Source organism: Orycteropus afer, unplaced genomic scaffold, assembly GCF_000298275.1.
Source record: "Orycteropus afer afer isolate SDZICR_OR568_19922 unplaced genomic scaffold, OryAfe1.0 scaffold00026, whole genome shotgun sequence".
Lineage (NCBI taxonomy): Eukaryota > Metazoa > Chordata > Mammalia > Tubulidentata > Orycteropodidae > Orycteropus > Orycteropus afer.
The window spans coordinates 18,229,134-18,242,935 of record NW_006921613.1 but is presented as its reverse complement, the minus strand read 5'-3'; the positions used below and the strand labels follow the sequence as shown (position 1 = coordinate 18,242,935).

At 39.7% G+C, this 13,802-nt stretch overlaps 1 protein-coding gene across 1 annotated transcript in view; it reads left to right on the top strand.

Moving 5' to 3' along the window:
- Positions 1-13,802, top strand: part of STARD9 (StAR related lipid transfer domain containing 9) — a 177,241-nt gene that overhangs the window by 102,042 nt on the left and 61,397 nt on the right. Inside the window, exons 8-15 of the mRNA XM_007935325.1 lie at positions 4,526-4,595; positions 6,359-6,431; positions 8,037-8,104; positions 9,586-9,683; positions 10,329-10,538; positions 10,731-10,828; positions 11,860-11,937; positions 12,552-12,623. Coding sequence (XP_007933516.1) covers positions 4,526-4,595; positions 6,359-6,431; positions 8,037-8,104; positions 9,586-9,683; positions 10,329-10,538; positions 10,731-10,828; positions 11,860-11,937; positions 12,552-12,623 — 767 coding nt within the window. The remainder of the gene's footprint in view (positions 1-4,525; positions 4,596-6,358; positions 6,432-8,036; positions 8,105-9,585; positions 9,684-10,328; positions 10,539-10,730; positions 10,829-11,859; positions 11,938-12,551; positions 12,624-13,802) is intronic.

Genomic DNA, 13,802 nt, shown 5'->3' with positions numbered 1-13,802 from the left:
TCCCACCCCTGGTAACCAACAAAGAAAATGTCCTCCAATATATAAACCTTTCCTTAACTTTTACAATAATGGACTAATACAATATTTGTCCTTTTGTGAATGTCTGATTTTTTGACTACTGCTTCTGGGAGTGTTGATTGTGGATCCGAGTAAAATGGAATCCCTGACAACTTCGATCTTTTCTCCATTTATTGTGATGTTGCTTATTGATCCAGTTGTAAGGATTTTTGTTTTTTTTTACATTAAGGAGTAAACCATAGTGAAGGTTGTAGTCTTTGATCTTCATCAGTAAGTGTTTCAAGTCTTCTTCACTTTCAGGAAGCAAGGTTGTGTCTTCCGTGTATCACAGGCTGTTAATGAGTCATCCTCCAATCCTAATGTTATGTTCTTCTTCATATAGTCCAGCTTCTCAAATTATTTGCTCAGCATACAGATTGAATAAATATGATGAAGGGATTCAGCCCTGACACACACCCTTCCTGATTTTAAGCCATGCAGTATCCCCTTGCTTTGTTTGAATGACAGCTTCTGGGGAAGAAGGTTGGGGCCATCCACTTCTGAAAAAAATTGGCCGTGAAAACCTTGTGAGTAGCAGTGTCCTCACTGTATAGAAGATCAAATTAAGTGTAGAAGAAGTTATGGTATTTGCCCAAAGTTGTACAGCTAAATGGGGTAGACTTGGAACTTAGCACCTTGCTGGGATTGGGTTGAAAGGAGTTGGACAGAATGTTGTACATTAAAAGTCTGGAGGAGACCTAGGACCATAGATTCTTTGATTAGTGTATGAAATCCAGAGAAGATAAGAACTCATTCAAGGTCATACAGCTTGGGTCATACACCCAAGATTAGTGGCAGGCTCAGGATTAAAATCCAGGGTTCAAGCTGCAATTTAGGTACTTTATTGTTGATACCTTTATGTCATGAACCTTTAGGGTAGGGGTGAGGTGGGGGGAGTGAGCAAGGAAAAGAGGGCAAGAGGTGTTTGATAGGAAATAAATTGAGTCAGCACTGTCTCTTAGGTCCTGAGGTTATAGGTTTCCTGAAGCCAATCTGGACGTTCTCAAAATATTAAAGATATAAGTGGACATTCCTCCCATTTCTTAGTGAAGGAGCCATGAGTTCAAATAGTTTAGAACCAACCTTGGAAGGTAGGACCTAAATAGTCACAATGAACTGTGTTATAGCAATTTTTAAAAAAAAAATTTAAAGAATTTATTTATTCATCTATATCTAGCTGTTGGTCTGTCTGTTATATGGATTCTGTGAATTTGACTCCAACATAGAAAGTGGTTTCTGGTTTCAAACCAATTCTGTAGGGTTTTACTGAGTGACTACTAGATACTCTTTAGGATGCCATGCCATATATACAAATCCCAGTTCCAGCCCTTAAAGAACTTGTAGTTCCAGTTCAGAATTGTGAGATGAAACTTGATAGCTACCTAAATCCAAGGAAAGGAGCTCAAACTCACTACTGTTGAGTCAAATCCGATGCATATAGATTCCTCCTTGGGTTTCCAAGGCAGTATCACCATGGAAGTAGATTGCCCAATCTTCCTTCTGAGGAGTGGTTGGTGGGTTTGAACCACCAGCCTTCTGGTTAGCAGTCAAATGCCTTAGGCAGTATGCCACCAGAGCTCCCAAGGAAAGGACAACTTTCCAAAAGAAGTTTGCTTATTAATTAGATGAGGGATTAAGTTGAAATCTGAAATGTAAAGGGCCCCCCCCTAAGCACACATGAGAGACCAAAGGCTATAGTAAAGGGATATTTAAGTGAGACAAAAAACAGTATTGTATTTTTGCTTTGCCCTTTATTTTACTGAGAGACAGGTACAGAGCAGGAGATGCTGGGGTAGGTAGTTAGGACTCTGAAAAAATTATTTTGTGTTTTACATGTACTCAGTCTTCAGATAACAGGAGTTTTTTTTTTTTTTTTTTTTTTTAAATCCTTACGCCCTTTTTCCCCCTTGCCTTTCTGCACTGACTAGGATTTCTAGTGCAGTGTTTTTAAAAATGGTAACCGTATCTTGTCTTGTTCCCAAGGAAAAGCATTTAGCATTTTAACAGTAAGTATGATGTTTGCAATAATTTTTGTTTTAAATAGGTATTCTTTATCATGTACTTCTCAAACTATCCGTAGTGAAGGACCAATTTTAAAAAAAAAAAAATTTTAATTCATGACATACTAATACCTTTTATGAAATAAAGGTGAATTACTTGAAAAATGAAAAAGAAAAGATATTAATTACAAATCAAAATCTTTTATTTCTAGATTCAGTAGTTATAAAATTACTGTGTCAAATTGTTGTAAAAGTTTCTAACAATCTTAATTTCTGTATTTATCCCATTATAAACAATTTGAGAACTGGTACCAGTCTATGGATAACTTACAAAAATCACCCATTGAAGACCCTAGGAGCCCAATTTTACTTTGATACACGCAGGGTCACCATGAGTCAGAATCTGCCCGATGGAAAATAGCCTATTCCTCATCAAGTTTTCAGTGTATTCATTTTATTTATTTATGTTGGTATGGATTCATGCTTTTCCATTTTATTCACTGGGTCATTATTATTTTTATTTTGATGCTCAACTTGTTCCAGATTTAGCCAATAGGATCCCCCTTGTGAACTTCTGTGACATTTTAAAACATTACTGTCATTCTTGGAGCACTTTCTTGCTTTCTGGCACATCAAGATATTCCATCCACACTCATCTTGTATTTGCCTGGAATCAACCATTTCTCCTAGGTACCCTGGTTACTTCCATTGGAGAATGGTATTTAGAAGCCAGTATCTGGGTGCTAGGTATATTCACTGCTTTTGGGATGTTGTAACTCCTAATTCCTCTCAGTGGACAGTTAAGTAATATATGTTCACACCAGTATTTCCAATTCTAATCCAGTGCAACCAAGTTCCTTCCATATTTCTTCTCCCTTTCCATATTTGTGATTCCCTTATCTAACTGTGAGGAATACTTATTCAATCATTTCCCTTATGTGTAATTAGTCTCCGTTACCATTGTTGCCCTTTCTATGGATGCCTACTTCAACATGGTTGTGCTTTGACTGCCTGTGTTGGGCCACTTCACCATAGGAAGCCTTGCTCACCATACCTAAGCCCCAGAACTTTGAGTTGGGCTGCCTGATCCCACTCCCCACCAACTATGTAGGTACCTGCCTTATCTTTCTTGGTCTTCATATCCCTGTGCTGGGCCACATCCCTGCACCAATATGGAAGCCTACGTCACCCGGTATGTTCTCTAACACTTTAGCTAGGCCAGTCTGTATGTGTAGATACCTCTCCTCACCTCACTTGGGCTCTGACTTCACATGGCAAGCCTCCCTCCCCTGTGAATAGCTTTCTCACCCTGCCTGGGCTTTGATATCTTCCACTGGGCTACCTTTGTGTAGATGCTGTCCTCGTTCCACTCAGACTCTAACTTTATGTGCCAGGCATATGTGGTCACCCTCCTTACCCTACTCTTGTGCCGGGCCTTCCCTCTGCGTGGGTGCCCTCCCCACCTCTGACTCCCCAGAGGGAGGCTGGCTGCCTTTGGCATGCACACTCTTCTCCCCTTGCTTGAGCTGTGATACTGTATGCTGCCCTTCCTCCCCCGCAGGGTGGACACCTTCCTGACTTACTCATCTATAAATATTTTATATGTAGCCGTAAAGAAATAAATGATTTTTTTAAAAGCCACAAAACCATTATCACTCACAAATAATAACAATAATTTCTTAATATAAACAATCCAGTCAATGTTAAAATTACTGTGTCAATTTTTAGTGTAATTGTATTCTGCAGTGAGCCTATTAGGTTACTTTGATCCCAGATCTCAGATACAGAGATTCTTAAACACAGTTGTAAAGATCCTTTGTGATTTGGTGAATAACTAGCCATAAAGAATAACTTCCATGCTCTTAAGCTCCTTATCACCTGTCTAAAGCCTACTCATTCTAGTATAGCCAAATTCAAGACTCATCTCCTCCATGGAACCTGCCCTAACCTCTCTTCTGATCTCCTTAGCATTTTTTATCATTTCTACTTCTGTAACACTTGGCCATATTGAATTACAGTATAACTACTCATGATTGTAAACTATAGGGGGATGAAATGTGTATTATATATTTTGTCTGCCAAACTGAATCTGCCACCTTCTAGGATACATAAACCTATTTACCTCAAGAATTTTGTGACAGCCAAAGGAGAATAATACAAAAAAACTTTCCTACTAACCTATACAGCAAAATTTAAAAGAATTAGTATTATTGTTGTTAGCATAATAGCTAGTCCACGAATTCTAGGCCATAATTTCTGTGAGGGCAGAGATCTATGTCCCCAGACCCTGTCACAATACTGACAGTAGCTTTTAGTACATTTTTGTTGACTTATTATCTGAATGAATTTAGCCAAGTTCTCTCATTCTTCTCCATCAGGTGTTATGAAATGAGAATGAATTAAGGACAGGAAAAGATTAAACTTTCTCAAAAAATTAATTTCTTTTGTCCCTCTTGCAAATCTGATAGGTTTATCTCAACATGTAGTTACCAACTATAAGCAAGTAATTCAACTCTTGGAGGAGGGGATAGCAAACAGGTAACAGGTTTGTTTGTTTCTGTCGTTCTTTTACCTCATTCACCTTTCCTTTGTTCTCTTCATTCCCCTTTGAGGGGGGGAACATGTATGATGATACTTATGATCATCTCTGCAGCTTTCCACATCCACAATCAGGGATCCTTCTCAGAACAGTAATGTATTCAGTGTGAAGTGTAGTGGCTAAGATTTAGTGCTCTTCCCACTTGTACTAATACTGGAGTTTGTTTGGGATAAATGATGGTAGGCAATGAGCCCAGAGAGTAACTCTGTCCTTTGTCCTATAATACACAGATTCTGCTATTTTGATCAAAAAAAAAAAAAAAAAAAACATCTTGCCTCCACTGTCCTCACTTCAGGCTTGATAAAATGCCAGTACAGTATAAAATGTTTTCAGAAAAATAATTTTCTTCTACCCGCAAGAGACTATCTTTTGAATATACTTTGAATAGTTAAATGCTGTAGATGTCCCTGAAAGTTACTGTAAATTATAGTAACACTGCATATTTTTAGTTACTATAGCACACTCAGCATATTATTAGTAAATACTGAAAAAATGCTCTATTCTAAAGAGAAGTATTTAGAGTTTTCTATTTGCCCTAGTAGGAGCTCTGGTAGCTTAGTGCCTAAGGCATTTGACTGCTAACCAGATGGCTGGTGGTTCAAACCCACCAGCTACTCCTTGGAAGGAAAATTGGGCAATCTACTTCCATAGTGATACCACCTTGGAAAGCCAAGGAGGGGTCGCTATGAGTTGGATCCAACTTGATGGCAGTGAGTATTTACCCTACTGGAAGCTCTGGTGGCGTAGTGCCTAAGGCATTTGTCTGCCAACCAGATGGTTGGCAGTTCAAAGCCAACAGCCACTCCTTGGGAGGAAGATTGGGCAATCTACTTCTGTAGAGATACTGTCTTGGAAACCCAAGGAGGGGTCACTATGAGTCGAATTGACTGGCAGTGAAATTGGTTGTTTTTTTTTTGTTGTTGTTGTTGGTTTTTATTTACCCTACTAATAGTAGGTGCAAGTTAATTGGACATACAGGAAAAACTTAATGTTCTACTCCTGGGGCTTACTGGAAAATATCCTGGAGGCTCTTCTGGTCTTCAGGATACCTTGGTTTCTTGATCTTTTCAAGTATGAGGCCTCAACTTTCCTCTTTATCCTTGAATCATGAGCCTAGCATCTAGATTTTGGCCCTTCAGTTCTTCAACTCCTCTGAGAACAGAAGTCAATGAGATTGTTTTAAACTGAAGCATGATTGACTTAGAGTTAGATAAAGGGAAAATTCTCCTGGCTTAAGAGTTAACACTGGAATGGGTTCCTAAGGGAAACTATTGATTCCATTTGATTTGCATGATGTTGACATAATTCAACATGCCCTTTCAAAGGCCTATGTTAAATCACAGCTTACTTTCTCTGTCTTTGAGGCTTCTCCAGCAAGCTGTCTACTAATGATCTGTCTTGGGGGATATTTTTTCAGGTTGATGACACTCTACTATTCCTCTTTTCACTCTTGATTGCTTTTTTTAAAAAACAAACAAACAGTTTTCTAACATGGTTTAATATGAAGCTATACTACCTTTTTTTCTAGATATCAGCACATAGAGGGCTATTTCTGCCTCTTTGGACCTAACTGTACTAGACCAAAAATCCTTTATTATTCTCATCTGTGAACCTCAACACTAACATTTCTTGTGTTTCCTGTGGATCCTTAAGAATTCACTGTGCATGAACTGCCTTTGTGCTTCTCCCTTTATATACACAGAATCACAGCAGCCACCCAAGTTCATGAGGCCAGCAGCCGATCTCATGCCATCTTCACTATCTACTACACACAGGTTGGTTACGTCTTGTATTTGATGAGACTTCTTCCTCTCTTTTCCTTTTTTTTTTTTTTAAATTGTGATTTGGATGAAAGTTTACAGAGCATATTACAGAGCAGCCTACACATGCGTTGTGTCATGACATTAACTACAATTTACCACAATGCAACAGCTCCCTTCCCACTTCCTCCTGATAGTTACCTCTTCCCTGTGTCCTTCCCTCCGTGTAACCCTGCCCCCTGAACTGTCTCCCTGTGCATAAACAGCTCTTCTTTCTCCCATGATTGTTCTCTCCAAGGAGTGTATCTACCTCAGGTACATGTTCAACTCATGTACCTGTCTTTTGTTTGGTTGGAAGTCACAGGTATGGGTTCAATTCCAGACCTGAAGGGCAGCTAGGGACCATAGTCTCAGTGGTTCCACCAGGCTCTGTCAGACCAGCAAACCTGGTTCCTCTCTTTTCCTTTTTGACAGCTTATTTTTTTCCCTATTTCTTTTCCTTTCCTCTCACCCTTCTGTTAACAGCTCCTCTGGTATAACATAGTATCATAGAGAGGACCCACATGCAATCGATAAAGCTACACCACCCAGAGAGAGAAGAGATGTTTCATAAAAACCAATCAAAATATCTTATATTTTACTTTCAACATCTTTTATGTGATCAGTATGGGCACCTGAAAATAAAACACAAGGTTGAAATGAAAAATAAACATTACAATTAAAAAGTAGGAGATGTACTTCCATTATAATGGAGTGAAGAGGTGGACCAATACTGTCCCCAAAAGCAACAATAAAGCTGGATGAAACTGTCAAAAAGAACCATTTCTATGCTCTGGAAGTAAACCAAAGACATGTAACAAACAAAGATGTTTATTTAAGAAAACTACTAAATTTTGGTTAAGAGCAGTGCAAATGCACTGTGTTCTTGCCTTGGGCTGATCCCACCCCCACTTGTACCCCTACCTCTCTCTGTCCATGGTGTAGTTTAGTCAGGGCAAGGCAGGCTATGAAAATCTACCACTACCAGAGGGGCTCATTTGATTTGAAACATTGTCAGTTAAAGTGTTGACCTTGGTGACAAGTGAACAAGGGAGTGGGGCGGCAATGGCTCCACTAGTCTGAGATTGTGGGTTTTAGGCAAGATACTGACTGGCAGACCATCAGGAATTTAATAGGGCATTCTGGGAGGTGATACAGACACAAGGCTGTCACCACCACAACAAAAACAACAATACTACTAATTCCTTAATAAAATCCCTGCATATCCTGGGTTGGCTGGAAGCTGTGAGCATGTGCATCAGAGACCAAGTAGTCCCACAGCCCTGACTGACAGAACCTGCGTATATATACAGAGGAGACACAAGAGGGCCCTGTGAATGCAAGGACAGACTTTAAAATGGCCTGAACTTTTAATGCATTCCCCAGCCCACACACAGATCTATCAGCAGAAAGAAGTCTTAACTGGCTTAAGACCAGCTCAACAGTTAGGTTGTCCATGTAGATTTCTTAAGTGAGTTGGGTAAAAATCCAAAATATCACCATGGTTAGGAAAGTGTCTAAGGGGGGAAAAAATACAACCCAACAAATTCCATATGATAAATTACAAATTTTCTCCCTTAGGCAATCCTGGAGAACAACCTCCCCTCTGAAATTGCTAGCAAGATCAACCTTGTGGATCTAGCAGGCAGGTAATTAGGATTTCAAAGCCAAGGGGAATTATTCCCTTGACACTCACTTTTGTTCTTGCCTTTTGTACAGGGAATATGCTTGTCCCATCTTTTTCACATTTCAGTTATCCTGAGAAAATTGCAAAAGAAATTAGTTCTTTGAATGCTAAATAAGAAGTTATAGTTTTCAGGCTGAACAGTTCCTTGAAGTCAGGGATTCTCAATCTTAGTTGCTCACTAAAATCACTTGGGGACGTTTTAAAAGTTCCAGTGTCTCACTTATACCCCAGGTCAAGTAAATCATATGATTGGTTGTGTAGGGAGAGAGAAATATAAGCAGCATAAGTGTTTTTTTTTTTTTTTTTTAAAGCTGTCCAGGTGATTGCAGTGTATAGGACAGGGTGAAAACCACTACTCTAAGTGGAAGCATACCCTCTTTCTTTGATTTAATGTATATTTTATGCAGCTCTACATGTTAAAAAAAATTGTTTACTATTGTGAGAATAGGGGGAAAGATACTGCCTTTTAAGAATTAGAGGAAAGCGTAAATTATAGCTACGTACAAACACATACATATATGCAGAAAGAAGAAAGTCTAAGATGAAATAAGGTAAATTTAGCATAGTGCCTAAGGCACTTGACTGCTAACCAGAAGGCTGGTAGTTCAAACCCACCAGCCACTCCTCAGAAGGAAGGTTGAGCAATCTACTTCCGTAGTGATACTGCCTCGGAAACCCAAGGAGGGGTTGCTATGAGGCAGGTCTGTCTTGACCGCACATAACAGCAACAGCAAATAATGTAGTACAGCAACTCATAAGAACTAAGTGCTGTCTGCAAGAAACTGTATCAGTCAGGCTAAGGTGTGACTTTTTAGTATTTCCTATTAAATGAATTTGAAATGGTTAACAATAACAGATGAGTACTGTAAGGACATTAATGTTTGAATTTAAAATAATAAAGATAAACAGAAAGTAAATATACTAAAACCTATGTTAATATCAAGGTAATCTGGTGGCACAGTGGTTAAAATATTCAGCTGCTAACCAAAAGATCAGCGGTTCAAACCTACCAGCCATTCCAGGAGAAAGATGAGGCAGTCTTCTTCCATAAAGATTTATAGGCTTGGAAACCCTATGGGGCAATTCTACTCTGTCCTTAAAGGGACACTATGAGTTGGAATCGAGTTGATGGCAGTGACTTTGGTTTTTTTGGTATGTTGATACCATTATTGTAAATGAGCATTACATTTAGCTTAAAGTGTTCTAGCAGACAAAACAGAAACAGAAATGTAATGAATTTTACTTGATTTTTATTGCCTGAGAAACAAAAGCATGCTGGCTCATTACAAAATTGTAACATTTTTCCTGAGACTGAATTCTAAAAGGAATTTATTTATTATGTGGGCCTTTTACAAACATGATGTACAAGATAATGGATAGTATTTTCAATGATAAGGATGGTGCAGCCTTGTATGCTTTTTTTGTTTTCATTGACTTTTATAGTGAAAGAGCAGATCCCAGTTACTGTAAAGACCGGATTACTGAAGGAGCCAATATCAACAAGTCCCTTGTGACTCTGGGAATTGTCATCTCCACCTTAGGTATCGTGATGATAGACTGGGTCATAGGAATGGGAGGGAGACTTGGGAAAATAACTAGAAGATTTTTATTTTGTTGAAATGGAGGTGGACAGTACAAGGTTATTTTTCTTAAGGTTACCTTATTTGGGGGGAGCATGAAAATTATTTGCCTCTGGGTTAGAGTATAATATGACCATCACCCTAGCACTATCATTTCAAAAAGTTGGAAGACAGAAAATTATATGGCTCAAACACTTGATGTCAAGAGACCAAAATCTAATTCAGGGCTCAATTTTAAAGCATAAAGCATCCTATCATGTACAGAAAAAAGGAGTTCTAGTGGTGCTACGGTTTCAAGCATTGGGCTGCTAACCAAAAGGTCCATGGTTCAAACTCACCAGCTGATCCATGGGTGAAGAGTCAGTCTGCTTCTGTAAAGTTTTACAGCCTTGGAAACCCTATGAGTTATTCTCTGTCCTATAGAGTTGCTCTGAGTCAGAATCAACTTGATGGCAGTGGGTTTTTGGCTTTATTATGTGCAGAAAAAGATTAGAAAGTGGGATGCTTCAGTCTATGTTCTCCAACTACTATATTGTTTGAATGTACTTGGAATGCATTTGCTTCAAAATTCCTTCCTTCTTCTACTTTTATTTTTTGTCTTTCAAGCCCAGAACTCCCAAATATTCAGCAGCTGCCAGAGCCTCAGCAGTGCAGCCAGCGATGGTGGTGACAGTGGGATCCCTAGCTCTCCTTCTGGGACCAGTGGTGGAGGGGGACCCTCTCGGAGGCAGTCTTACATCCCATACCGGGACTCTGTGTTGACCTGGCTGCTGAAGGACAGTCTTGGAGGCAACTCCAAAACCATTATGGTTGCCAGTGAGTGAGGGGCTGAAGGTGGTTCTATGTTGGAACTGGTACTCTGCCTCAGAGAAAAAATTTTGACTACTAGGGTTCTTCATGCCACCAAGGGTCTCACATAGAACATGGGCTTGTAGAAGCTAGAGGAGTGATTAAGGGCTGGGTTGGAAGGGCTTGACACTTGTTTTTAATTCTTCCTTTCTACCTCAGCTGTGTCTCCTGCACACACCAGCTACAATGAGACCATGAGCACACTGAGATACGCATCCAATGCCAAAAACATCATCAACAAGCCACGGGTGAATGAGGTGAGACACTCATCTGAAATCCTGGTCTGGTATCAGTTACACAAAGCTCTATTTTTTTTTTTCCCACCCATTGATTTCTTTCGATTTTGTAGTTACTGCAGTGCCAGATTTCTTTTGCAAATGATGATGAAGTGAAATTCTTTCTTCCAATGTCATACCCTTCTCTCATCTCTGCTGACTTTATCCAGTACTTTTTATGAATAATTTATTTTAGTGACTTCTCTAAGACAGTTCCTTTAAAGATCCCTGGTGTGCCATTGCTATTCTAAGAAAAGCCATTTAAAAGTTTCTACATATATGACTCTTATTTTGAATTTATGTTGATTTCTGCCTTTGTTTTATTTCTCTATGCAAATTGCAGTGACTCTTGTTTTGGCAAGAAAAGGAAAATAAGGAATTCATTAATTTTGAAAGCTGAATCATAATGAGAGTATTTCACATGCTCCTTATTTCCTTGGCAATTTCAGCAAAAAAATTCCAGGGCAGGGGTCACAAACTGCTGGCCAGAAATAATAGCTCATCTACAGACTTTTTAAAAAGACATTGTAAGAGCGGGTGCTAAGTATAGTCATTTTAACAATTCTGATTCAGTATCCTTGGGTGGAAATGCAAATTCTCAGCAGAGGAGTCAAACCGGAATGAACCAGTTCTAAGCCCTAGTCTATAGGAAGCTTGCTTACTACCTATCTCTTCCCTGGCATCTTTGTTACCTGTCGGGCCTCCTACTCTAGGGCAGAGATTCTCAAACTTTAGTGTATGTCAGAATTGAATGCAGGATTTATTCAACTATAGATTTCTGGGCCCTCCTTCCCAGAGTTTCTGATTTAATAGGTCTGTGATGGAGCCAGAGAATTTGCATTTCTGATGAGTTCTTTGATAGAGTTGATGCAGCTGGTCCTGAGACTACTCCTAGAAGACCTCTGCTCTAGTAATGTACTTCTTCCAAAGTGCCTGCATATAAATTGCAGCTAAATGGGGGAAGTGTGGGGACCTGTTATCGATTAATGGTGACTAAGTTCTCTATGTTTCAGGATGCAAATGTAAAGCTGATCAGAGAACTCAGAGAGGAGATTGAAAGATTGAAAGCCATGCTGCTGAGTTTTGAACTGGTGTGTAGGCATTCAGAACCTTTCCATGCTTAAATAGGGTTCTCCTCCTGAACCCTTGAAGAGTTGGTTTAGGAAGGTCTGTTCCTCTGCATAGATTCTGGGCCCTTGCTGCATTCTGGGTGCTCGCATGAGTGACAGTAGTGGAGCAGAGGCTGGAGCACAGACAGGAGGGGACTTTATTACTCTGTAGCCGCTCCTCTCCTCGGAAGGAAGGTTGGACAATTTACTTCTGTAGTGATACTGCCTCAAAAACTCAAGGAGGGGTCGCTATGAGCCAGGTCCGACTCTACTCAAGTCTCAACAACAGTTCCAGGTGGTGTGGGCATCCCCTCCCTGCTATATCTCTGTTGTCCAAAGGACATTTGTCTGAATTGGTGTTGCTTTATGTGGGGGTAGATATGGAATCAGGCCCTCCAGAAAAATTTATTTGAATTCTCCTGCCTAGAACCAAAATGAGTTTAAATACTTAGGCTTCTGAGTATTTCTGATTTTACTGATAAATTCCTTTATCTGCCCCTTATCTTCCTTCACAAGAGTAAGGGTGGGACTCACCTGAATGGCAGACCAATAAAATATCAAAGCACCTCTCTCTCCCCCTGTCTCTCTCTGTGCAGAGGAACTTCAGTTCATTGAATGAAGAAAAGGATGAAAATCTCAAGGAGCTGGTTCTCCAAAATGAGTTGAAGGTGGGTGTGTTAGGTGGGATCAGTTGTGCTTTGTCACCCTGGGAGCAGGTTAGTTCTTCTTCCATTATTCCTAGGCCAGGATGCTCTGCTCAGGGGAGAGAGGCTGTGTCTAGTTTAAGGAAAACTTCTGTTTTTACTGAGCCTTGAGTGAGGATGTGCTTGCCTTAGGGGTTGGCGATTGGCTGTCTGACTTTCTGTTTTGTGCTCTGAGGGAGAGGTTCATGATAACTCCTTTTGGATAGTAACAGTAATCTAGAAAAATGATTTATTTTTAGCTAGTAAACCAATCACAACAAACATGTATTTATTGATCACCTAATATGTGCCCAAAGGAGCCCTGGTGGCACAGTGGTTAACTACTCCGCTGGTAACCAAAAAGTCACTTGTTTGAACCCATGAGCTGCTCTGCAGGAGAAAGATAGATTGACCCTATGAGGCAGTTCTCTGTCTGTGGGGTTATTATGAATTGGACAGAATCAACTTGATGGCAGTAGGTTAATATATGCCCAGCATGATACTGTAGGAGATACAAATAAGTCCCTCTTCTCGAGTGGCTTAAAAGAAGTCCTTGTCTTCAAGTGGCTTGCAGTCTTGTTAGAACATATGTGTGTGTGTAAGTATGATAAACTATGTTATTTAGATGTAAGAGTTTAGAGAAAGAAGAAATTATGGCTCGGAATTTTCAGAGCAGGCATCAGAGTGCTGAGGATGGAAAGCAGAGAACTTAAACAAGACATTGAAGCATTGATAGAGTCATTAGATAGGGAAAAAGGGAAAAGCGTTTGGGTGAGGGGAGGGTTAGCATAAGCAAAGCCCTGGAACTGGGAGAAGTAACTGGTGGAGAGGCCACATGGAAGCACAAAGTACAAAGAAAGCCAAACTGACTAGGTGTTCATATAATAATGGAGAAAAGTTAGGACCAATGTTGAAGATTTGAACTTGTTACAAGCAGGATTAATCATAGTTTCTTGAACCAGGTTGGTGACATAATAAAAGTGTTTTGGGAAAATTAGTATGCTAGTTGTCCATAGGATGATTTGAAGGGAGGAAAAACTGAAAGCAGAGAGGACGACCAGGAAAGAGACTCCTATTGAGACTGTGTGAGGGCCACAACTTGGACACTTTTGGGAAAGTGGAATAATGGTAATTTCCAGAGACATTTAATTTTTTTTTTTTTTT